Source organism: Theobroma umbraticum, unplaced genomic scaffold (assembly GCF_002168275.2).
Source record: "Theobroma umbraticum cultivar Fairchild unplaced genomic scaffold, ASM216827v3 scaffold_67.0, whole genome shotgun sequence".
NCBI lineage: Eukaryota > Viridiplantae > Streptophyta > Magnoliopsida > Malvales > Malvaceae > Theobroma > Theobroma umbraticum.
Window position 1 is genome coordinate 6,304,954 of NW_018397262.1, and position 24,162 is coordinate 6,329,115.

Here is a 24,162-nt window from a genome sequence, read left to right on the forward strand (position 1 = left end):
CCATACAATAGATTGTGCTCTTGTTACCAAGTGCATGTTAGATCAATCAAAGCAAGAAAAACAAAACAATACAATAGCCATATAACTTTTTGTGTGTCCTACCCTAATTAGCTACTTAATCAGCTATTATTATCCATGGTGAATTTAAAAGATTTAATTAAAAGATAATTATAAAAATAATTATATTGTATATATAAATTTTATATATAATAAAAAAAATTTAAAAACTATCCATCGTCACCATCGATCACCCCTTATTCGGCACGTACCCTAAGTTGGACTGGCTAAGCATGAACAAAAACCTTTTGGAAAAGAATTAATGTGCTTCCCATTGTGATAGCCAGGCACAACATTGATGATGGCAGATCTTGCTTTATTTTTTCACAGAATCTCTGCATAAAATATACATATGTTGACAAGACAGGAGTGCCTCCATCAGAAGATCATTGTAAAAGCAATAACCTCAATCATTTCGACTAGAAACACATGTTATTAACTAATGGAGGATTTGGGTATACTTGGATTCATATCGAATTATTTAATTTTCCTTCATTTTGGTTGATTTTCTTTTTTCTTTTTATTTTTTGTAAAGACAAAATGCATGCTGGCTCAAGGGCATTAAAGTACATTCAGAGATTTGTCTGTATCTTTCTCTGTCTCTTCCTAGTTACACCTCCTCCAATTATTATGTCCTTTCTGGGACATGTTTTAATCCCAGCCTTCCATCATTTTCTGCTTATATTCCTCCTTCAGATGACAATCTCTTTCTAGCTTCTTCTCTCTTTCTTTCGATGGCAACTGAACCCGAATTTTCACCTGCAAGGCACATGCAGTATTTTAGCACAGACGAGGATGACGAAGAAGAGGAAGGGGGATTAATGGAAGGAGGAGAAGGAGAGGATGATGAAGCTGAGGAAGAAGAGAGTTCACCACGTGATTGCGGGGGCGGCTTGTATTTCATGTGCGGTCGTCGCAGGAGAGGTTGGTCTTTGGGGCAGGTTTTGGACCCGAGAGCCAGATGGGTTCAAGAATGGAATAGGGTTTTCCTCCTCGTGTGCGCCACGGGCCTCTTCGTCGACCCATTGTTCTTCTACGTCCTCTCTATAAGCGACACGTGTATGTGCCTCTTCGTCGACGGGTGGTTCGCCATCACGGTGACGGCGCTCCGCTGCATGACCGACGCCTTGCACGTCTGGAACATGTGGCTGCAACTGAAGATGGCCAAGAGATCATCGTATGGCAGTAACACCACCCATGGTGGTAGTGACATCGGCGGAGGAGGAGGAGGAAGAGAAAGGAGTGGACCCCGTGGCTCCAGCGCTCGACGTGTGGCCTTCAAGTACTTGAAAGCTAAGAAGGGATTCTTCTTTGATCTCTTCGTAATCCTCCCTCTACCCCAGGTAATTAAATTTTTCATATCAAAATCATTAATTAGTTCATTAATTAAATCCAATCCTCTTCACATCATTATCCTAAGATAATATTAATATTAATCAATATTTATTTTCTAATGTTTCATTAATTAATGTGAAGAGGCTAAGATTTTACATATGGCTCTTGGTTTGTAGATTTGTTTGTACGCTAGTGTTCGAGTGGAGATGACAAGTGCATGTCATTAATCATTTCATTGCATGCAAGGGATACCCTTGAAACTGTAACAAATATGTGATGCAACCGTGTCGTTTTATCATGTTTAGGAGGCTATAATGGGGAGAATAAAAAGTTCAAAAGACTGATATTTTTTTTATAAATAAATTTTTATGGTTGGATCATAATAATTTATTGGCCAAAGAAGGTTTGGTGATTAAGATGTGGCTTTTGGGGTTCAATTATTTCTCTCTTTTATTACAAGTGCAATGGGATTTTTGTTGTTCTTGTTATAAGACCAAAAATTGACACTCTAAAACAAATATAACCCTTTTGTGGAATATATTCTCATCCTAAAATATATCTATACATTATGCTAATTAAACATTATTAATTTGGCCTCTATGCATATTAATTCAATAAAAAAATAATAATATTCTCTAATTTTTTTCCCTTTAGATACACATTAAAAAAGTTTGTCTTAAAAACGAGAATAGAATAAAATATTATTTTGTTTCTCAACCGTCCATAAAAAAATATTAACAATAACCCTAAATTGGATGTATATATAATATATATTAATAGTTAATTTAAAAATCATAAATTTTGAGATAAACATTTGCTTAATATTCAAATTTAGAACTTTTCATTTAAATATCATTTACTAAATTATTACTTATTTATTTTAAAAAAAGATGTTTAAATTTAACTCTTTGAATGGAGAATCGATAATTAGAGATTAAATTGAGTAGGGATTTTTGTTATGTTATTAATTACTTTATTTGTATAGCTATTCTTTTAATCTCTTTGGGAAGAATTTTCAAGAAGAGAACAGTTGATCTCCCAAAAGTGATAACAGTTACTAATAATCATAATTTAAGTAGAGGTACAAACGTGAAACATGCAATTGGTGCTATTATAATATTTTTTTCTTTCATTAAAATTGGCTTGTCCTTATCTTAATAAGAACCTTGGACACATGATAATTAACAATAATTGCTATATAAAATAAAGTGGGATGACAAAAAGAATAAACTGTTTCAACCTCGAATTCAAACAAAAGCTTGACTAGACGTCACTGCTTTGTTGATAAAGGAAGCAAGTGGTGAGATTCATCCTTTGTCTCAGAGCCCCTCTCTGTCTCTCTCTCTCTTTCACTCTCCCTTGGTCTTCTTTCTTCATGCTAGAGGCTTCCCATTTGCTTTTCCTAAGCTTTTTTGGTCCCTCTTACTTTGATTTAAGATTGGGTTTCACGGTTAAGAAATGATTATATACTTGTACCAATTTAAATTGTTCGAATAATATCCAACATGTATATATTAAGATAAAGCAAAGAGTCTTGCATAATATTATGTAGATAGAACCGTTTAATTAAGATTTAAAATCAATATGTATTTTATATGTACATCAAATGCTTGTATTTCGCATCACATAATGTAAAAAATTCATTACAGTGACAATTACAAAACATATGACTTATGTTATTGTTTATTTAGTGTAAATGGTGAGATGTACGATGTTTGATAGCTAATATGAATCGAACGTGGTGTAGTTTGTACTATGGGTGGCAATTCCATCGTTATTGGAAAAAGGGTCGGTAACCCTAGTAATGACGGTGTTCTTGATCATCTTCCTCTTCCAATACCTTCCGAAGATCTACCACTCCGTCAGCCTCTTACGGCGCATGCAGAACCTCTCCGGCTACATCTTTGGAACCGTTTGGTGGGGCATTGCTCTCAACATGATTGCTTATTTCGTGGCCTCACATGTAAGTTTCCATTTCACCCTTCCATTAAATCTTCATTACAGTGCTAATTACCTTCACATCTTTACAACAGTAAAAATTATCAGCTTTTTTCCTTTTGAAAAGTCACCGTCCTTTTTGGCTTTTCTAACTTCATGATACTTTGTTTCTTTGCTATTAGACAAAAGGATATTGAAATAAAGGCGTTTCCCAAAGGCGAAAAGTGAAAAGCTACGGCACTTAAACTTTTTAATCTCCTATTCGTTACTTCGTGATTCATGTGGGAGGTAAATATAGTTTAAATAAGTAAAAATAATACCATGTGAACCATCTGAAAGCTTGTTAAGAACTAGATATTGTGGGAAACCATACATTAGATTCCAAAAAGATTGGAATAAAAATTAATAATTAATTAAGAAACTTATTAAAATATTTCAGAGGGTCCAAGGGTCTATAACTCAATAATTTAATGTGATTTCCAAGTGATTGTCCTTTTCTGAGATTATTGTTTAGAAGTAAGTACTTTTGAGTGGGGAAATGCCTAAGTAATTGCTTCATGGGATTTTTTGTCTCTGAATCAGGCTGCCGGGGCATGCTGGTACTTGCTAGGGATTCAGAGGTCTGCAAAGTGCATGAAAGAGCAATGCAGGGTAGTAGAGGGTTGTGACCCGAGACTGTTGGCCTGCAAAGAGCCAATTTACTATGGAACAAGTAAAATGGTGAGGGATAGAGCCAGGCTGGCTTGGGCAGAGAACAAGCAAGCAAGAAGTACATGCATAGATAGTCCTGATAACTATGATTATGGAGCTTATAAATGGACTGTCCAGCTTGTAACAAATGATAGCCGCCTTGAGAAGATTCTTTTTCCCATCTTCTGGGGCCTCATGACTCTCAGGTTCAGGATCTCATGATCTCCCCAATGTTAACTAGAAAAATTTTTTATTACATAATTTTCTCTTAATTTATACCAACTATTGTGTGTCCATGAACAGCACTTTTGGGAACTTGGAGAGCACCACAGAGTGGTTAGAGGTTGTGTTCAACATCATTGTTCTCACCAGTGGACTTCTTCTAGTCACAATGTTGATTGGAAACATCAAGGTATAAAATGGATAATACTCTTATTTTCTATATTTATTGACTCAAAACCAATACACAAGTCAATTCTAAAGACAAATGATTCTTAAATCTCATTCTCATGATACATTTCATGAACTTCACTCGTTAAAAAATTATGGTTGAAATTAAAAAAAAAAACCCCTAATCGATGTTCGGTTTGTACTTGTAATCATCCTATTAGTTAAAAACCACAGCTTAATAAGATGATAATATCAGCAATGTACAGTGTTTACTTATAGGGCAGCAACAGAAATCTTGATGGTGATGATAACGAAGTAGATGGCAAGCCTTCAGAAGATGTTGGTTTTGACCAAAGCATACCACCAAAGGGTCCCCATAGGTCAGGTGGGAACCCATAAAGGATTCTGTGTCCTTGTGATATTGAACAAATCATTGATTATATCATGTACCAGACATACATAGGCCAATTTGTTTACATATTAAAAAAAAAGAAAGTCTGACTTTCTGTCACTAGGCCACATTCATAGTAGACCCACACCATTTTGCCTATAACTGGTTTTCACCTTTTTCTTTATGAGTAGTAATTAAAAAGATAAGAAATTAGAAAGATTGTTGTAACATGTGTGCTTTGTTTCATTTATTTCTTTATTTATTCTGTGTATGGCTTCTCTTTGAAGGTGTTTCTGCATGCAACTACGTCAAAGAAACAAGCAATGCAGCTGAAGATGAGGAATATAGAGTGGTGGATGAGGAAGAGGCACCTGCCTTCAGGGTTCCGGCATAGGGTCCGGAACTACGAGCGACAACGGTGGGCGGCGATGCGCGGAGTCGATGAGTGTGAGATGATCAGGAACCTCCCTGAGGGGCTGAGGAGAGATATCAAGTACCATCTCTGCCTGGATTTAGTTAGACAGGTAACAGTACCCATCAGAGTATACACAAATTTTGAGCTTCAACGGTTTCAAAAAATAGAGTAACATAATTCAAGAATTGAATGATGAACTATTAATAATTAGGAGGAAGACCAAAATAAAATAAAGACAATTATATATCCCTACATGTGGAACTTCAAACTTTTGCACATAATTCCATGTTTTGATGGGCCTACATGGAATCAGATTATGGGAGAGCAGTCTAAGCTTTGGGAACTGACACAGAGGTACATTTAATTAATTAGTTGAGCCATAAACCAAAGTGGGCATCATGATTTATGAATCTTTAAGAAACAGGACCCAGTTTTTACAATAAAAGTTTGGGAATTATTTAAAAAATTTTAAATAAATTTTTATTTTTTATTATATTTAATTAAAATTTTATATTTTTATTTTATATCAAATAAATTTTTATGATTAATGATTAATTAATTATCATTAGTTAAAATAACTTCTATTATTTTATGCAAACGTGACATTAATTTTGGAGAGTAAGATTATCATATAAAATCATCATGTTATATTACTATTTACTATAACATGTTAATATTATGTAAGTGTAAAATGATAAATGTTATTTTTAATTAATGATAATTAATTAACAATTGATTTTAGGAGTTTAATTCAAAATTAAAATGTAAAAATTTGATTAAACGTAATAAAAAATAAAAATTTATTTAAATTTTCATAAATAGTTTAGAAACTTTTTTTAGTATTATATTTAAAATAAAATAATACGGTCCTATTGAAGAAAAAAGTGAAAAAGAAAAAGTGCTCCTACCGCAGAGTCAAACACTGGGCTAGAGGCCCATAACCCACCAAATCTACCAAAATGTTGCCGACCCAATAGATATAGGCTTGGATTAGGTGGACTGAACCAGCAATCCCAGCTCCGAGTTCTGAGCCTCATTTCCAGCCTAAGCCTGTTTAAATATTTTCATATATGAGAGAGTTTGGAAATTGAATTTTCTAATAATTCCAAGTTTGTTTCAGGTACCATTGTTCCAACACATGGACGATTTGGTTCTAGAGAATATCTGTGACAGAGTCAAGTCTCTAATCTTCACCAAAGGAGAAACTGTAAGTATATAAAAAGTTTGATCCTTGAGATTTGAGTAATGAAGTCATTGACTCATTGAGATTAATCAATGTAGATCACCAGAGAAGGTGACCCTGTACAAAGAATGCTGTTTGTAGTAAGGGGACATCTCCAAAGCAGCCAAGTTCTCAGAGATGGTGTGAAAAGTTGCTGCATGCTTGGCCCTGGAAATTTCAGTGGCGACGAGCTCTTGTCATGGTGTCTGCGCAGACCCTTCATCGAGAGACTCCCACCCTCTTCTTCAACACTCGTAACTCTTGAAACTACCGAGGCATTTGGCCTGGAAGCTGAGGATGTTAAGTATGTTACACAACATTTTCGATACACGTTTGTTAATGAAAGAGTGAAGAGAAGTGCAAGGTATTACTCTCCAGGGTGGAGGACTTGGGCGGCTGTGGCAATTCAGTTGGCCTGGAGGAGGTATAGGCACCGGTTAACGCTTACTTCACTGTCGTTCATTAGGCCTCGGAGGCCTTTGTCCAGGAGTAATTCACTTGGGGAGGACAGGCTTAGGCTTTATACTGCTATGTTGACTTCACCAAAGCCGAATCAAGATGATTTTGACTTTTGAAAAGAGTGAAAGTGCAGCTATATTTTGTTCCAACGTTATAGATTTGCACATGTTCTGATACCATTTCTAACGATCTGGTTTACTACAAGAGAGTCCTGTTTGTTTTGACTTGGCCCCCCGGTGTATCTACATCTATATCAATATATATTTAATCTTTCATGTAAAAAGACTAGGATATTGTAAAGGCAACAGGTTTTCAAGGAAGTTTTGGAGGATCAGAACCAGTTTTCTGATCCTGCCATGTCACTTACATTGTAAAAATTTTTAAACATTGCTCTTGTTATTGCATATCATCCTGAAAACATTTCAAGGAAAGCACATTTAACAAAGAAAATTAGAACTAAAGATTCATAGAGCAGTCCAGGAAAAATGCTGATCCCCGATTGCAGCATTCATATTACCTAGCTGACACTAGCAGGGTTGCTCCACCTTGCATTTACTTTTTGGAAATATATTCTATGGTTTATAAAATTTTGACCTGGAAGCATTATCTTGTCCACATTTAAAGATGCAATTTTCTTTGTAGGATAAAATGGATATGATTCACTGCTGTATACAGCCAAAATTTTGTTCAACTCCAAGGCAAAAAAATATTTCTGCATATCCTTCATCGCTAGAAGTTTATCCTTGTATTTGCGTGGCTTCCCGAAGTTGTTTTATGCATGAAGCTTCATGATTCATTTTCTCCAAGATTAGTCTATATCAAATTCACACCTGATGCCTGGAATACCAAACATTTCTTACAGAATTGGTTAGGCTATAGCCTAAACATGGATTTCTTGGCCCGGAATTTATGTTTGATTTCTCCATAAAGTATGAAGACGAATAAATGTTTGTAATCATCTACCTAACAGTACCTGATTCGGACAAACTTCTGATGCACAATCCTTTGCCATTAACGGCAAGTAGAAGGGAAAAACATGGATTGCTGAAGTTGAAACTCTTCCTTGTTTGCTTCTTTTCATTTTTATAAATAATAATTTCGGGACTACACAACTAAAGTTGGTACAAGAAGTGATGCAAATGTAAATTAATGCTATGCTTTCACTGTTTCTAAAGCAGCAAACTGGTTTGCCTCAGCTTCTGGAACAGCAGAACCCCTGAAAAGCAAAATTGCAAGGCTGCCGATGGAGAAATAAATGAAGCAGCCAGAGCAGTGTGTCACAAACGAACCAAAATCAGTTCCTACAATGCATTGCCACCCGGGTCCATATGCTTTGTCAAATTCCTGCATCAAATACAAAAGCCTTCCATGAGCAAGCCATGACAAAAGATTGTGGACTATGTCAGATGGAATGGAATTGGTTCAGTCTGCTATGAACCAATTCATTCATGTTCAATGATTGTACTTTGAAATCATGTGTGCTACTTGTCATTTTACCTTCTTTATGAAGCGTGCTATCTCAGTAGCGTCAGTGACATCGAAGATATCGAGGGCTTTTGCAGCTAGATCAAGAGCATCCTGCTGCATGGTTTGAAGCATATCGGTCTCTCCAATCACTGCCTTGCCTTCCAGCATGGTTAATAAGCAGGAAGATCACAAAGGTTTTCTTCTGAGAAAGTTTTGAGAGCTGATACAGTATAGCAAAAGGAGCCTATTGATACTGAATTATGGATTAAATAGAAGTGGTGGTGGAGATTATTTTGCAGTTTTGGAATAAAGGGGCTAGTGCTAGTGGGTCAACCACGTATGGATTCTGTGCTTGTGGTCACCAACAGATTCTGTAGAATTATGCTGAAGAGCCAATTGATACTGCAGAGCCTAGTGGACCCTTTTGATTGCATAATTCTTATAGCCTGCCACTACTATGAAGAACAGCACATGGAATACATGGGAAAAGGGAGGCTTGATTGAGGCTAGTCATGCAAAATTACAAGACTATCTGGTCCTATTTATCGTGTACAAGTGGATATCTCCTTGTGGCTAGTCAGTAGGATTTGGCCTTGTGTGAGGCAGCCAAATATGATATTCATATTTATTTTTGTCAAGTTCTGTCAATGGGGCATTTCCTGTTGGGGAAAAGTATAGGGGGTGAGACTGAAGTGATGTGCACCAGAATATTGAATCCAGTCATAATCCATGAGTGTATTGAGTTTGTTGGTTAAGCATGATTTAATTAGTAGATAAACTAATCTTGTTAAACCACACTAGAGAAGCTTTGGTTTCATACTACAGAACGGAAGAATGCAAAAAGTAGTGGTGGCCAGGTCCTGGAGTACAGTACAATGAGGAAATAGCCAAAAAGAAATGGCCCCACCTTTCTAATCTGGTTTTTGGAGTTCCTTAACCGTTTAGGTACTGTGAAAAGATGAAAAATCAAAGTGACACTTACATGGTGAGTATGATCAGGAGATCAGAGATCAGCATCCACTTATTATTCAAGCAATGTAGACTGTCTAGCTACTTTGTTGTTTTGGTTCTAAGCTATTCTTAACATCTTATTATTAGGCTTACTGTCAAGATTTTAGCCATCACCTAGTAAACGATCATCTACATCTTTTCTGTGGTGCTATGATGTCTTTTTCATGAGGAAATCAATCAAAAAGGAATATAAAGATCTTCCAAATATTATGGAGGATGAATCTTATTTTTACTTTGCTCCTCTTTTAATCCTTTTCTTGCCTTACAGTGACAGTGTTTCAAAGAGAAAGAACAGTGCCACATTTCTTAATTGTCAATGTTACAAACAGGAACATCAACACTGATGTCTTCCAAAATCTGGTTCGGGAACCAGTGAACTTTGCTGAGATTAATCAATTGAGACCTAAGACAGATCCTAGACCAGTAAACATGCCATGATTAACCACTAACTAGACCCTCAAGCAGTAATTTATTGGGGCAAAAAAGGTGAGAAATCATGGTATTTGGAGCACTGGGAAATGTAACTAGAATCATTTCTAGGTGAACTGCCACCTTTGACAAACTAGTTTCATCATGACTTTTCCGTGTCCGCAATCCTGCTGTCAACTACAATCTCAAATGTTCATGAAGATTTTACCGAAATCTTATGGTTCAAACAAAATCATGCCAAGTGCATCATCTCAGATTCTCAGTAGTCAGCATAAGTTTCATGGAACAGCTGAAAAGCTGGATTTTGGAGACAAATATCAATTCCAAGGTTAGAGCAAAGACTAGTTAACATCAAAAATGAAATGAGCCAATGTAATACCTCATGTGAAAGTTTTGGAAGGAAAATGGACAGCAAATATTGCCAAAATTCACCGTCCAAACCCCTGGAAGATGTCAGATTGTCAAATATCAGCAAGTCCACATTTAATCATCACTAAATTGTGGGAAAGGAAAGCAGAAAAGAAGACACAGAATCTCTCCTGCCTTAGAAATTTGTGGTTAGATTGGACCCTTAGAAATCAAGAGAAAGCAGACCAAGTTGAAGACAACTTATAGAGTTTTCACATTTGAATTGACTGTTTCCTATGTTTCGAGCTGCTAGTTCACATGGTTTATGTCAACCACTGCTACTATTTATGGGGAATTGGTTCTTTTCGTTGTTCCCAATAAATTTTTTCATTATATAACATATTTATCGTTTAATTTGATAACATGATATTAAATAAAATAAATTGAACTTTTTTATGAATAGTTAAATACATGATTATAAATTTATTTTTACTGGAAATAAAAAATATATTACTTTTTATAACACATTTCTTATCAACCCAAAGATGCTAATGTTGTTAGACTTTAATTCAGAAAAATCTAAGGGTCATGATGCATGAATTAATCTTCTTGAAAACCATGCACTATATCCATTGAATGTCATGATGCAATGAATTAATCTTCTTGAAAATCATTCACTATATCCATTGAATAAGGCAAGGTGTATTTACTGATCTAGACTTTGTGATTCTTAAGAGTTCTATATAAATAGATGCATGAATTCATGGCATTATGACCCAAGAAATCAGATCAATATACAATAACCATTTTGCGGGTTTCAGGCATGCACCTTTGCTTTTGCTATAGATAACATGAGTAGCAGCTGAAGCCAGAATCTGTTCTAGAAGGCTGGGCCAAATGGGTACGTTGGCTGCTTCAAAATTTTAGCTGTGTCAAGCCTTCCCATTGAAGCCCATGAAGGTATGCCAGCTCTCCTGACTACTCAGCCTCTCAATTATTTAACTGATACATAAGATCTGCCAGCCAAATATTGCCAACCACCTGACCAACAGATCAAAGCCACCTGCACTGAAAGACAATTTAGTTTGCCAATTAACAAATGCAGAGGTAGCTGTTAGATATGTTAGGATGGTAGAATCAAAAACAATGACAGCAACTCAACCAACCCATAAGTAAAGACTTCTGCACTGTCTCCCACCCGAAATATCTAACAGGGTTGTTCTCCTGAGAACAATTTCTGTGTTTCTTTACCGTCAAGATTCCTTGTCAACCCTTCCCTCTAAGGCCAAAGGATGTACTGTTAGCCTTTTGGTGAAGGTGCTCAATCCCCCACTGACATCCAACCCAAACCTGACAGGAAGACAACGTGTCACCGACACATTCGTGTCGGTAACGCAACGGTATCCAATAAGCTTCCCCCACCTGTCTTCATCCCATGTAAAAGAAATATAATAAAGCCTCAAAAATAGACGAAAATATTTGAAGAAAACGTGTACAAATTTTGAAGGACATTGATGAAAGTAAACATTCAAAACCCTCCAAGCCTTCTTAGCAACTTCTTCGCCACATTTCCCTCCCTACCACTCTTTCGAGTTACCTTAATAAAATCTTTGGTTTTGTTTTGTAAGCCAAAGAACTTCCTGTTGTTTTTTGTTTATATTACTATAACGTTCTGATCAATCTCTCTCTCCCTTCCTGTGAGCTGATAGACCACCATTAGGCCACCCCCTGAGAGAGAGAGACGAGCACCAGGTTTCAACATGGCTCGCCGTCTCTTCGCCTGTTTTGGCAGGGGTGCATCTTGGTCTTCATCAAGAAATGAAGTCCATGCAGCACATGGGAAAACCAATGGAACAGTGGTTGAAGCAACAACACCACCATCATCAGCTGAAGGGCCAATCCTGGTGGAGTTGTTCTCTTCACAGGGATGTGCCACATCGCCGGCGGCTGAGCTGCTGCTGTCCAGGCTGGGGAGAGGGGACTTTCAGCTGGCTGCGCCGGTGATTGTGTTGGCGTACCATGTTGACTACTGGGATTACATGGGGTGGAAAGACCCTTATGGCTCAAGCCAATGGACCGTGAGACAGAAGGCTTATGTCGAGTCCTTGAGGCTTGACACGATGTTTACACCGCAGGTTGTGGTTCAAGGCAGGGCTCAGTGTGTGGCTAATGATGAAGATGCTTTGTTATCCACACTTGCTGGTGCTCCCAGGTTCCCTGCTCCAACATTCCAGGTTTGTATTGGTTTCTTTTTGTTCTTTATCTCGTCTTTGTTTGAATGGAGAATTGCATCACTGCATGCTTGAATTGATGAATTTCGGGATCTAGCCATTTGTTACAATTTGTGAAGTTTTTGCTAATTAAGGTCTAGATTCTGGTGACCCCAGAAAGTAATTGGGGAAAGAAATTAAGAAATGTAGTAATTTCAGGAAATGAATCCTCTGTGCTTTGTAATACTCAGGGACTTGAATCTTGAAACTTCAGTAAGCAATCATGAATCCATAATGGAAAAATTATAGGCTACAGGGAAATTAATGGCTTTATGGAAGTACTATCTAAAATATTGGAAAACCAATAAATTTTAAGCAATAATTTTTTTTGGTGCATCAATACATTGTAAAGTCCTTTAACATTAAATGGTTGATGCTTCAATAAAGGGAAAAAATTGGTTTTGATAAGATTGGTAATCAATAACAGATCTGGGTGGATATGGAACACATGGTAGGTTTACCATAGTATCTGTAAGTTGTCCCTTATCTCTCACCTTTGTAGAGTGAATATGGGTAGAAAATGTCCATTTTGCTTCTGCTAAATTCTAATGATGCTGAACTGCAAGACCATCAGCTGTTAGTGGAAAACTGTAAGTCTAATCCACAATAAATCCACATTAAATGATTTCACCAACTCTTTCTTTTCTTATACCAAAGCAAGTCCTCATCATCATATCTTCAGCCTATAGGTCTCTTCACCTTAAAGGAGGGTACATGACTATTCAGCCTTCTTTTTTGTTGATATGATACATGAAAAGTGTATTGTGTCTATTATGAATTGTCCAGCACATATCAGCTCCTGCAATTTATGTTGATCTTCATTGAAACTGAAAGAAATTATCAAGTTAATTTATGCCAGCGGGGAAAGTGACCATCATGCAAATTTTTTTTTTGTCTGAACAGGCAAATTTCCAAAGGCCTACATCAGAGTCCTTGCAGGTGACCCTAACAGGAACTTTGAGGTCTAAGGTAGACAACACTGGTGTCAACGTTATGGTGGCGTTATACGAGAACGGATTGGTGAATGACTGCCCTCAAGGAGAGAACAAAGGGAAAGTCCTATCCAATGATTTTGTGGTTAGGAAGCTTGAAAAGCTTTGCACTGTCAAAGACGTCTCTGCCAAGAAGACAGTCTCAGGAACTGTTACATTCACCCTATGGGATGGTTTCAATAGCAGCAAATGTGCTATTGCTGTCTTTGTTCAAAACAGCTCCCACCAAATTTTCGGCTCACAGAACTTTCAACTGCCAGATGATATGTGAAAAAAAATATTGAAAAATTAATGAAGCATTGTGTTCTGGCTACAATTTTAGGCAATTTATGTACAGGATATGTTCTTGCTTAGGTATTTGATTTCTTTGCTCTTCCTTGACTTATTTTCTTCTTTTTTCCTTTTGGAATTCCTTTCTTATTCCTGGTTTGATGTTTTAGGAAATGGAGAGAGACATCTGCATACATTATATGATATTCTTTTTAACCTTCCAATGCTTTATCCTTTTATAATTTACCTATGATTACTATCACAGTAGAACTAATGAAGACAGTCCAAGCAGCAAAGATTTGCAATCTGTAATTGCCAGAAAATGGTCAACAGGATTGAACTAATTGACTCCACATATACTGCAAAAACAAAGAGTCTTTATATTATCTGTGTAATGTAAAATATATACAATTTTCTACACATTCAGATTGTTGCCATATCTGTGCAAGTTCTTCATCATGGATATGTGGAACATCTTTCTCTCTTTGGCTATACAACCAGAAATTGCTGCACAGATTAACCGGTTTTGACAAGGGGCCAAGACTTCAATGAAATACTCAGTAGGGTCCCCAAGAACTCAAATAGACCACCATCCTTAGAGAGTCTTCTGCTCCTTTGTGTCCCTCACTCCCGGCTCTGGTGAACTTCTTTAATCCATAAAGTACACCAGAAATGAGTTTTTCTTGTGCTGCAGAAGATCCAATTGCTGTCGACTTTGGCTTGAGAGGAGATGTTCCGGATTTGATCTTATGATCTTTGAGCATAATTGCAGATCCCATGGCTACAATAATACTAACACACACCTTCTTTGTAAGCATCATTTCAAACATCAAGGAATAGAATCAGAAATGAAACTCAGGGAGATGATAAACCCTGAAAGATTTTAAAGTTTTGAGGAACTTGTTTAGTGTCTGAAGCTTGGCTTTGCAGTTTTAAAAAGACAATGGAGATGCAAGTTGACAGATAGGCATACAAAACCACTGGCGAAAACAAGCAGCTCTTTCGTAGGGAAAGGGATAGGACTCTGCAGACATAGCTTTCCCTTCAAGGTAAAATCTCAGTTCACTTGAACAGGAAATAGGTAATGTGTCCAATGTGGTGAAACACATACTTCCTTTGGAGGGTGAAAAAAACTGAGTATACTCCTCTGTCATAATCAATCATGTTAGTCTTTCTCTCAAACCTTCCTCTCTTCTTTCTCTTATTTCCATTGCCTATTGTGCAGTTTCAAGAACCTAGAATTCTTGATTAATTTTGGTTAAGCCTTACTTAGACTCGTTTCGACAATAAGAATTTAAGGCTTCATGATGTTGTGCTTAAGTTACTGAAGCAGTGATAGTTTGCGGACAATTCTTTTCAATGTAAGCAATAAGGATTGATAAACCCCACCATGAACCTGCTGCAGGTGGTTCTTATCAACTGAAGAAGACTTGTGTTTCCTTAGTGATCAGACCATATGTTTTCGATTGAAAAAAACACTTCACAACTTGTTTTGGTAATGAACCCACCTTTCCTGCAGGAGTGTTAATCTCCAGGATGACATCATTGTAATTGATTTTCCTTTTCAAGCTAACATCAAAGGGGGCAACTTGAGTGAGGAATTCTTAGCAATGCAGTGAACATAGACTCAAACGACAACCTCGTTTTTTTTTTTTTTTCTTATTTTGTCTGGTGTGTCAACATCCTCCATCTGTTTCTCTGTAGGTCACTGAGGTCCTGTCAGTCAGTGACGAAGTCGAGATTTCGTATTTATGAATGAAAATAATGTTTACAAAATAATTATATTAAAAAAATATATAGCAGTAAAGTTATAAAATTTTTAAAAGAATAAAAAAAATACAAAATTTTAAAAACTTTTAAAGAATGGAAGCCCTACTAGCCCCCTGCCTCCATCCTTCTGGTCAGTCAGTAATTTCCTTTTTAAGAATCATATATTTCTTTAAGGCACTAATATGGGTTTCTTTCACCCAATTGATTAACTTAACCATGGTTCAAATTTTTTACTATTTGGATCTCTGGACCCTCGTCATGTGTTATAATAAATTATTGTATTTGAGCATTTGAATTCATGATTATCACGTAATTTTACTAATTGAAAGAATAGAATTGGAATTGATTTTTGGAAATTTACAAGAAAATGAAAATTAATTATTTACTTGCCAATTAAGCAAAAGGAAGTTAGTAAGACACTTGCCAAATAAATGAAAAAAGAAAAAAGAGAGAGAGAGAGAATGGAAGGGTAGAGGGGTAATGTACAAGGAGGTTTTGGGGCTATCATGGCAGTCTCTTTCTGATATGTCACGAGCACATCATGCGGATAGAGGTAACCAAAAGAGCCAATTCAGTAGCGCTCAGCCTATGTTTAAGGTTGTAATTGCTTTGACAACTATTCATAAAGTCAAGGAGAATAAGGATACGGCATAGCGGCTGTCATGACTTTACTTAAATAAAAAAAAATTAAAATCTTTCAAAAATAAAATATCAATCATTCAATACTCTTGTTTACATCCATAACGTTCTATGGTTCTTTCTTAATTAGATAAGTCACATACAAATTGAAAACAAATTTTCAAAATTAATTTTCTTGGCATGTAGCTCAAAAATGAAAAATACAATTCAAAACGACACATTGCTCACAATTATAAAATTTTTCAAATAAATCATTGACATTAAATCCTTAATATCATTATTTTTTATATTTTTATTTTTAAAGTCAAATAATTTAAAACATAAGATTTCAGATATTATTATTTTTTATATTTTTTATTTTCAATTACTTATAAAAGAAACTTTTATTTCTCGTAAAGTGCCATATCAATGAAAATTTGAATATGTTCTGATATTATCTATATGTTATTGTGAAATCCGTGACACTAGCATACTAAAATTGCACCAAATCAGTATATCTCTGTAGGAGTTCTTGGATTGTTGTAACAATCTCTATAGGTCGTTATTGAAGGGAAGAATGTGACGGATATTTGGGTCATTGCCATTTCTGCTTCGAAGCCTTTCTCCTTTACGTCTTCAAACTCGTGTTTCTTAGTAAAGGTGGTTTGGATGCGACACTCTTAACAGTCTACTAATGTAATGAGAGCTAAGCTAAATACAATACCCAACAACTCGAAGAAGGAAGAAAAGTAGAATACAACCTTATTCCTTAATTCATGGCTTCACACCCAAGGCAGGCAAGAAAGAGTGTCGCCAAACCAAAAGAAATGCAAGCAATAATCAATTAAGTTTTGAAGTTCAGCTTCGGCTTGCGCATACACGGCAATTGGTGGAAGAATCATGAGAGGAATGAACATGAGGAAGCAGAATTGCGTTGAGCAGTTTCTTTTCTTCAAAGAAAAGAAAATGGTCCGGCAACGCTAGTGTCATATAAGTAAATTTAGCATTGTTTCGATTTTATGGTAAGAACCGATGATCGATCGTTACAAAACAGAATGAAATATGTATATCACTTCAAAACAGAGCAAGATTCGTGTTTGTCCAAATACAGGCGCAGGGTATGGTACAATCCTAGAGACTTCAATGGCTATAATTTCAATCAAATATTGCATCAGAAAAACCAGAGGCAATATTGCATCAGAAAAACGAGGCTAAACACCTGCAACATATATATAAGCACTCCAGCCTCGAAAAAAGTAAACCAAATATGATAATGCATTGTGCTCTGCATTTATTTTCATGACAAAAACAAAACCCATTATCTACAAGTAGGACGGCTTTAGCCCAAGATCGGGTACCTCGACCTTTACACTGTTCATATGATGAATAATGGCATGAGAACACACTGTTCTCCTCTACAGGAACTGGACTGTCGAACTCATCTCTTCACCTTTCCTCCCAACAGAGCCGCAAATTGAGGGGGTTCAAATGATGCATCTTTTCCACCAAAGAAGAAAAAGCACACTCAGCCAAAGCAACAACACTTTCATGTTGAATCTACCCTTCAACTAGCTGACGTGCCAAGTATTTCTCCCTTCGCTCTTTCTGAAAATAGTCAGTTATCATCATATGTAAGTAAAATAAGAAGGAAATAAAGGAAATATAGCACTATAGTAGGATGATATAAACAGTGGATTACCCATTCATCAATTACAAGACCTTCCCCAACAACCCGGGGACCTGTGTCTGGGGGTGGTTTCTTGCGTGCTTCAAGAGCAGCCTCAGCTTCAGCCAACTGATGCTTAAGTTTCTCCAATGCCTTAAGAAACAAGAAGAATAGCATTATAAAGCATTCAAGGAGTTAAAAAAGGAGATCAGCAGTACCGAAAGCAAAATACTGTAAGAACAATTCAGTTCTACTTACAGGGTTAGGCCGCTCCACATCTAGAAATACAACCCGCAAAATTCTTTCTACAGTCACTTGATCCCTTTGTTCATCAAACTGTACAAGAGAAGGCATAATCAAAAGTCCTCTATTAGCACCACCGTCTTTGGTTTAGGAGGAGTTAACATCCACTTAACAGCATGAACATGCAAACTGCTCATGTCCAACAAAAGTACACAATTAAATTAACCCACAACCAGTAAGAACATTAGCATTAAACAAAAAGAAGTATGAGGAAACTTTAAATAGTCTAAGGAAAATCTTATGTTTTAAAGGATCCATTGTACACGCCCACACCAGATGACACGGCATCCCACCAATGATCATGTATCAGAGATTTCAGATAAACCAGTACAATTAAATTTTCTGGCACTTCCCATGAATGCACACTATTCTATAACTACCTATCCAATTAAAAGCTATCAAAACCCACATTTTACCGTTGCAATTTGTGACTAAATTCATACTATGCAGGCAGGTCTAACAAAAACAACTGCTCCAGCAATGGGAAGGAAAAAAAAAAGGATCATTGTTGTGCATAATAAATGGAAATTCAACAGATAATAGGATCCCAACCAGATTACTCATTAAAGATGTGTTATCTAACCACAATTCCATATGCATGTTGACCATCACACAAACAAGCACAACCAACTACAATACCAACAACTAAACCAGTTTTTCCAGTTCAACATTTTCAAATACCTGACAATTTCCATTCGAATGTATTCATTCATACTAATGAAATGCTAACAGAACAACAGCCTCTATTGAACAAAAACAAGAAACACAAGATGGCAAACTTGTAGCAAGCAAGAGCATTACTGACTTACAAGCTCAGGCAAGTATTCGTCCCCAGCATTAACCTTCAAACTCATGATCTTAAATTTCACTTTACTCTTTAAATCCTTTAAATCCACCTGCACATCATCATTCTCGGGTCGCTCCACAAACTTAAACACTGCCCACAATGAATCACACAGAAACATTGTAGAAACTAAACCAAACAAAATTATTAAAATAAAATCTAAAAAAAAACGTAAGAGATTTTATTACCAGTCGCAATAATGCTTTCCCCTGGCGCCAAAATGCCACCAGGCGGACGCATAAAACAACTCTTCGGCGCAGTAGTTTGAAACTAGAAACAACAAACAAACAAAAAAAGTTAATAATTAAATAAATAAAATAAAATAAAAAAACCAGAAAATTCAATGAAATGATCAGATATTATATTATTAACTGTAAATTTTAAATTATATTTCTGAAAATAACCATAACAACTGTCGCAAGAAGCCTCATTTTACTTGACAGCCAGAACATAAAGAAAATTAGTATTAAGTTATAAAAAATCATAATAAAATGAAAAAAATGTGTAAGTTACAGTAAATTTTGAACGTAAAAAACAAGAGAAGTAAATAAAAAAATTAATAATTCGATTCTACCTTGAAAGCTACGTGAGATTTACTCGTGTTCTTCAACCTGATCGCACTTCTCACCTGACTTCCAGGCTTATCTACAATTAAACAAAAAAAATTAAAAATTAAAAGATTATAAAAATTTAGCTTAAAAATAAGCTGCAAAGTCAACGGCTAAGCAAAGCGGGGGTGTGCTGTACAAGGGAAGTAGAGCTTATTAGTAGGATCAAGCCGAAGCCGGCGCAGAGGAGGGAGAAGCGATCTAGCCACGGAAGAAACGGTTTTGGAGCGCTTGGCGGGAACCGCTTCCGTATGACGGTTGCCGTTGTGGTTGAGGTTTTGAGTTGAGGAAGAAGACGAAGAGTTGTTCATCGTGGCGGAACTTAGCCAAAAGGGACAGAGACTAAACAGCTTCCTCTCGGAGCTCCGCCGCTGCCGGTTGACGATCGCCATGGCTCCGCCGCAAAATTAACCCGTCGACTGTGAAGGCAAAGCAAATCTCTCTATTTTTCGTCGTTAAAAGAAAAAAAAACAAAAAAATCCCGAGGAATTGAATCTTTTGCTTAGTTTCCCTTTGCTTTTCCTTTTTTGTTATATACATAAATATATAAAATTTATATACTCATCGTATCTTTTTTTTTTGTATTTTTTTGTTTTTGTCAGTGGACTTTGGACATGGGAAAAATGGTTTACATTCTCGCCGAATTTAAACGCGGGTCGGATTTCAATTCTATATTTCACTAAAATTTATTTCAATTCACATCCGTCGCTGATGCCAGTATTCTTAGGTGGCATTATCGTCATCAAGTTTTATATCCAAGGGTACTTTTGGTTTCAAACTCCAAGCTGATGAAGAGCGAGATGAAGGGTACTTTCGTCAGTTTAATATTTTTTCACTATTCTTAGGCTTTTTGGAAGTTCATTAATTACAGATTAATAAAATTAGGTGAAAGGTTAAAAAAAAACATATATGTCAAGGCGGTGCATTTACAAAGGGCGGCTAGGTTTGTTGGAGGGTTAGTTGGGAAGTTAGGAATTAATTAGGTGAATAAATGATTAAATAATTTTTTTAAATATCAATATTGTTCAAAAAAAACATAACAAATAAATATAAAAATAAGATTTTAGTTTGAATCGTGTGGGGTTTTTAAATTTTTAAGATATAATACTTAAAAATATAATTTTTTTCTTTTATGGCATTCAATTAAATTTTTGTGTTTTATTTTAAATCAAATAAAATTTTATGATTAACAGTTAATTTAAAATGTCATTTATAATTTTATATCATGTGATGCTTGTCATGGGTCGAAATTTAAACCTAATGTCGTACGAGCTTAAACTCTTAAAATAAAACTTAAGTAAATCCATAAATCATGAATTCACTTTTTCAATTTAAAAGACATATTTGATAGGTGATTGAAAATTTATATTTATATACATACATCTCATTTCTTACTGATATGAGATCCGTGATATTCTACCTTACTCCACTTCACCCAATTATGCAACGCTTCTATTGTATTAGCTCTTTACCTAAAAACTAAAAAAGATGGACTCTTATATTAGTCTAGCTCTACCTTGATCTTTCTATCTCTTATGGAGATTCTACATCAATAAAGATTTGGATTTACTTTGATACCACTTGTCACAAGTCGAAACTTAAACTTAATACTGTACAATTTTAAGTTTTTAAAATAAAGTTTATAAATCATAACTTACATTCCAACCCAAAAAACATACTTGATACATAATAAAAAATCTATATTTATATACTTAATATTCATCTCATCTCTTATTTATTTGAGATTCGTGACATTACGAACGTGACATATTCATTATTATTAATATTAATACAGTACATTATTTTTACTAATATTAGATTTTGTACTTATTTACTTAAAGTCAATGAAACATGGAAAGTATATTAATCCTTTGGGGGATTAGTTAAGTAAGCTGACTTTTTTTGCTTCGGATTGAGCAATTTTTTATAATTTATTATAGATGGGACATCACATTTTAATAATCATATAATTCTAACTTAGTATTATTATTTTTTTCTTATCTTATACGGTCATGTTTGTTGTGATTATTTTAATACATGCTTGTATCATACATTCCTTTACCTGTGAGATTAATAGGTAAATAATAATTAGGTATGTTGTAACATAAAGTTTTTATATATTAATAGTGTTAATATTGTATGATTGTGTACCTAAATTCTGACTTAATCTAACTCATACCGATACAAAAATTAAATGATTCAAAATTCAATTTAAGTAACTATCCAAATTCGAACAATTAAATACTTGTACTAATTTGTGGACCCTTTTTGTAATGAAGCATATTTTTTACATATAATTAAATCATTGGGTATTTAAATGAAGTTATTTTCATAAATTAAATTAATAATTCCACTCGAAACAAAAATTAATTATTAAAAGACTGACGACCACCAACTTCGATTTGCCATTGGGTAAGGGCATTTGTTATTGGCTAACAGATTAGCCACCAAACACAGATAAGCTATGGGCTTTGTCTGTACTGCAAGGATGGTTCACAATTATTGCAAAAAATAAATACCATGCATGCACTACAAGTTTTTGATATTTCCTTTTGATTCAATAATAATACTAATGAATTTCAAGGTTGTTTGTGCATTATCAAAGTATGAACTTGGCTCACATACATCATTGCTTTACCAATGTTTTTCTGCTCTATTGTTACTCTTCCTTGTGCACCTAATTGAGGCAAAAATTTGCAAAACAAAAGAATTTTTTTTTGAAATAATATTTTCCCATATTATAGATTTTGATATTTCCAAATTCTCAAAAATTATTTTTGAATATGAACAATTTGATGCTTTACGCAATCATTAGTTAAGATTTCTCTTTGTATAAATTTATGTATGTTCGTGTATTTTATTTTTAAATATTCCATAAAAAGTGTAATTTATCACAACGTAAGAATTGAATACTTATTTATCTATCGTGCTAAAAAGAGTTTATGATGATGATGATCCGAATACACGACCATTTTATTACTTAAACCCTAATAAAATTTTGATAAAGTCAAAAATAATAAAATCCGATCTTTTAAATTATTTAGTCAAATATAAATTACCCGAATACATAAAAAAAAAATTATGTAAAAGTTTGCAAGTGAAAGTTTTTATACCTTGTCCAGCAAAAATTGGGAGATAAACTTGAAGTCTGCCTCATAATTATGCCATCCAAATTGAGTCAATTGACCAAGTGATTAACCTAAGCTTTAAATGTTGATACCCTGCAAAGTTAGGGTTTACATTAATGGAAACATATTAATGTCTTGCATTGAACAGTTTCTGTTTTGGTGGAATGGTCGACCCACACATTTATTTCTTTATCCTATTCTTGGTCCCCGTCAGAAGGACTTGAAACTTCTTGGACCAAGAAAAATTATTTGAGGACCAAACATGTTTGAGGTCAAAGACCATATTTAATAAATAATTTCCTATAGAATATGTTGAATCTTGTTTCTTTTGGTTGGACTATCTCTGATTTTTTTTATATTATTTTATACCAAAAAAATGGTAATTTTTGTATTTTATTACTAAATATAGTATATTAATTAATTTTTTATCCTTCTTAGTATGAGTATTTTTTTTTGTACGACTTCTATTTTCATTAAAAAAAATCAAAATTATGCACTTATTAGAGTATATATGACCTAATTATAATTGATACGCGATGGGTATTGTAATTGACGAAATAACTTTACTGTTATGATTTATAATTAACACATTATAAATATTGTAAGTGACGGAATAATTTTACTGTTATGATTTATAATTGATATGAAATGAATATTATAAGTGACAGAATGGCTTTACTGTGATGATTTATTAAGATTCAAATTTTTGTTTGTTTCGATTTTTTTTTTTCGCCCACTGAAATTTGAATGTAGAACAAACTGTTCATTTGTTTTTGACTTATTGACATTTTTCTTTGTTTTTGACAACAATATGACAGTAGCTAGCTTAACCTCTAATCAAAATTCTATGATTTCCTCTCCTAGATTTGTCCATTTCCAACAGGATAAAAAAAGAGTACAAGACATTACAACTAACCCCTATAAAACACTCAAATATTTGTAGGCCCAGGATCTCTTGAAAAAACATATCATCCTTTCAAGCATGACAAAACAAGGAAGTTACCCTTAACACATAATTGTAAGAACTTAATTGGGTCCCCAGCAGATCAGATGGCTGAGAGCCTCAGCCTTCTCTTCTTCCCTCTTTCTCTTCCACATCTCATCATCACTACCCGTCAATCTCTTCCTTTGATTGATCCCACCATCTTCCCCACTACCACTGTTAACTCTTTCTGCCACACCACCACTCCCTTTCTGCTGCATGGACTTGAATTGCACCTCAAACTTGCACACTCTTTCTTTACTACCCATCTCTCAGACACTCTCAAGCACCATAAAAAGCAAGATTTCAATCTGGGTTTTTCTCCTAATATTTTTTCAGGGTAGTTCTTGAATGAATTGAGTGTTCTTTGTTGGGGTGTTTTATATATGTGTTGCATGTCACCATGGGCTTATGTACCTATGTATAGGTTTGGAGAAGAACAAGGCCAGTTTCTACTTTTCTGGTTCTAGTAACTCCTTGGGGGAATGGAACACTGATACAGGAAGTGGTTTTGTGAAGAAACTGAGGATGAATTCAGTGGTTTTGGGCTTCCAGTCTC

At 35.1% G+C, this 24,162-nt stretch overlaps 4 protein-coding genes across 4 annotated transcripts; 2 read left to right on the forward strand and 2 right to left on the reverse strand.

Moving 5' to 3' along the window:
• Positions 1-712: 712 nt before the first annotated feature.
• On the forward strand, positions 713-7,180 carry CNGC4 (cyclic nucleotide-gated cation channel 4). The gene is made up of 7 exons (XM_021432809.1): positions 713-1,400; positions 3,140-3,355; positions 3,913-4,226; positions 4,324-4,432; positions 5,089-5,325; positions 6,337-6,423; positions 6,498-7,180. Exons 1-7 carry the CDS (start codon positions 792-794, stop codon positions 7,011-7,013), a joined length of 2,088 nt encoding a protein of 695 aa, XP_021288484.1. The 5' UTR covers positions 713-791; the 3' UTR covers positions 7,014-7,180.
• A 602-nt stretch (positions 7,181-7,782) lies between these two features.
• Positions 7,783-8,782, reverse strand: LOC110419777 (Dynein light chain type 1 family protein). Its single transcript, XM_021432879.2, has 2 exons — positions 8,395-8,782; positions 7,783-8,241 (listed from the first exon to the last, which is right to left on the reverse strand). Exons 1-2 carry the CDS (start codon positions 8,530-8,532, stop codon positions 8,050-8,052), a joined length of 330 nt encoding a protein of 109 aa, XP_021288554.1. The 5' UTR covers positions 8,533-8,782; the 3' UTR covers positions 7,783-8,049.
• Positions 8,783-11,681: 2,899 nt separating this feature from the next.
• On the forward strand, positions 11,682-13,903 carry LOC110419109 (membrane lipoprotein lipid attachment site-like protein, putative (DUF1223)). The gene is made up of 2 exons (XM_021432002.2): positions 11,682-12,386; positions 13,326-13,903. The coding sequence occupies exons 1-2, from the start codon at positions 11,913-11,915 to the stop codon at positions 13,683-13,685; spliced, it is 834 nt and encodes a 277-aa protein (XP_021287677.1). The 5' UTR covers positions 11,682-11,912; the 3' UTR covers positions 13,686-13,903.
• A 3,212-nt stretch (positions 13,904-17,115) lies between these two features.
• LOC110419110 (vesicle-associated protein 4-1-like) lies at positions 17,116-20,140 on the reverse strand. Its single transcript, XM_021432003.2, has 7 exons — positions 19,633-20,140; positions 19,460-19,530; positions 19,074-19,155; positions 18,851-18,978; positions 17,997-18,074; positions 17,772-17,891; positions 17,116-17,677 (listed from the first exon to the last, which is right to left on the reverse strand). Exons 1-7 carry the CDS (start codon positions 19,883-19,885, stop codon positions 17,630-17,632), a joined length of 780 nt encoding a protein of 259 aa, XP_021287678.1. The 5' UTR covers positions 19,886-20,140; the 3' UTR covers positions 17,116-17,629.
• Between the last annotated feature and the right edge of the window lie 4,022 nt (positions 20,141-24,162).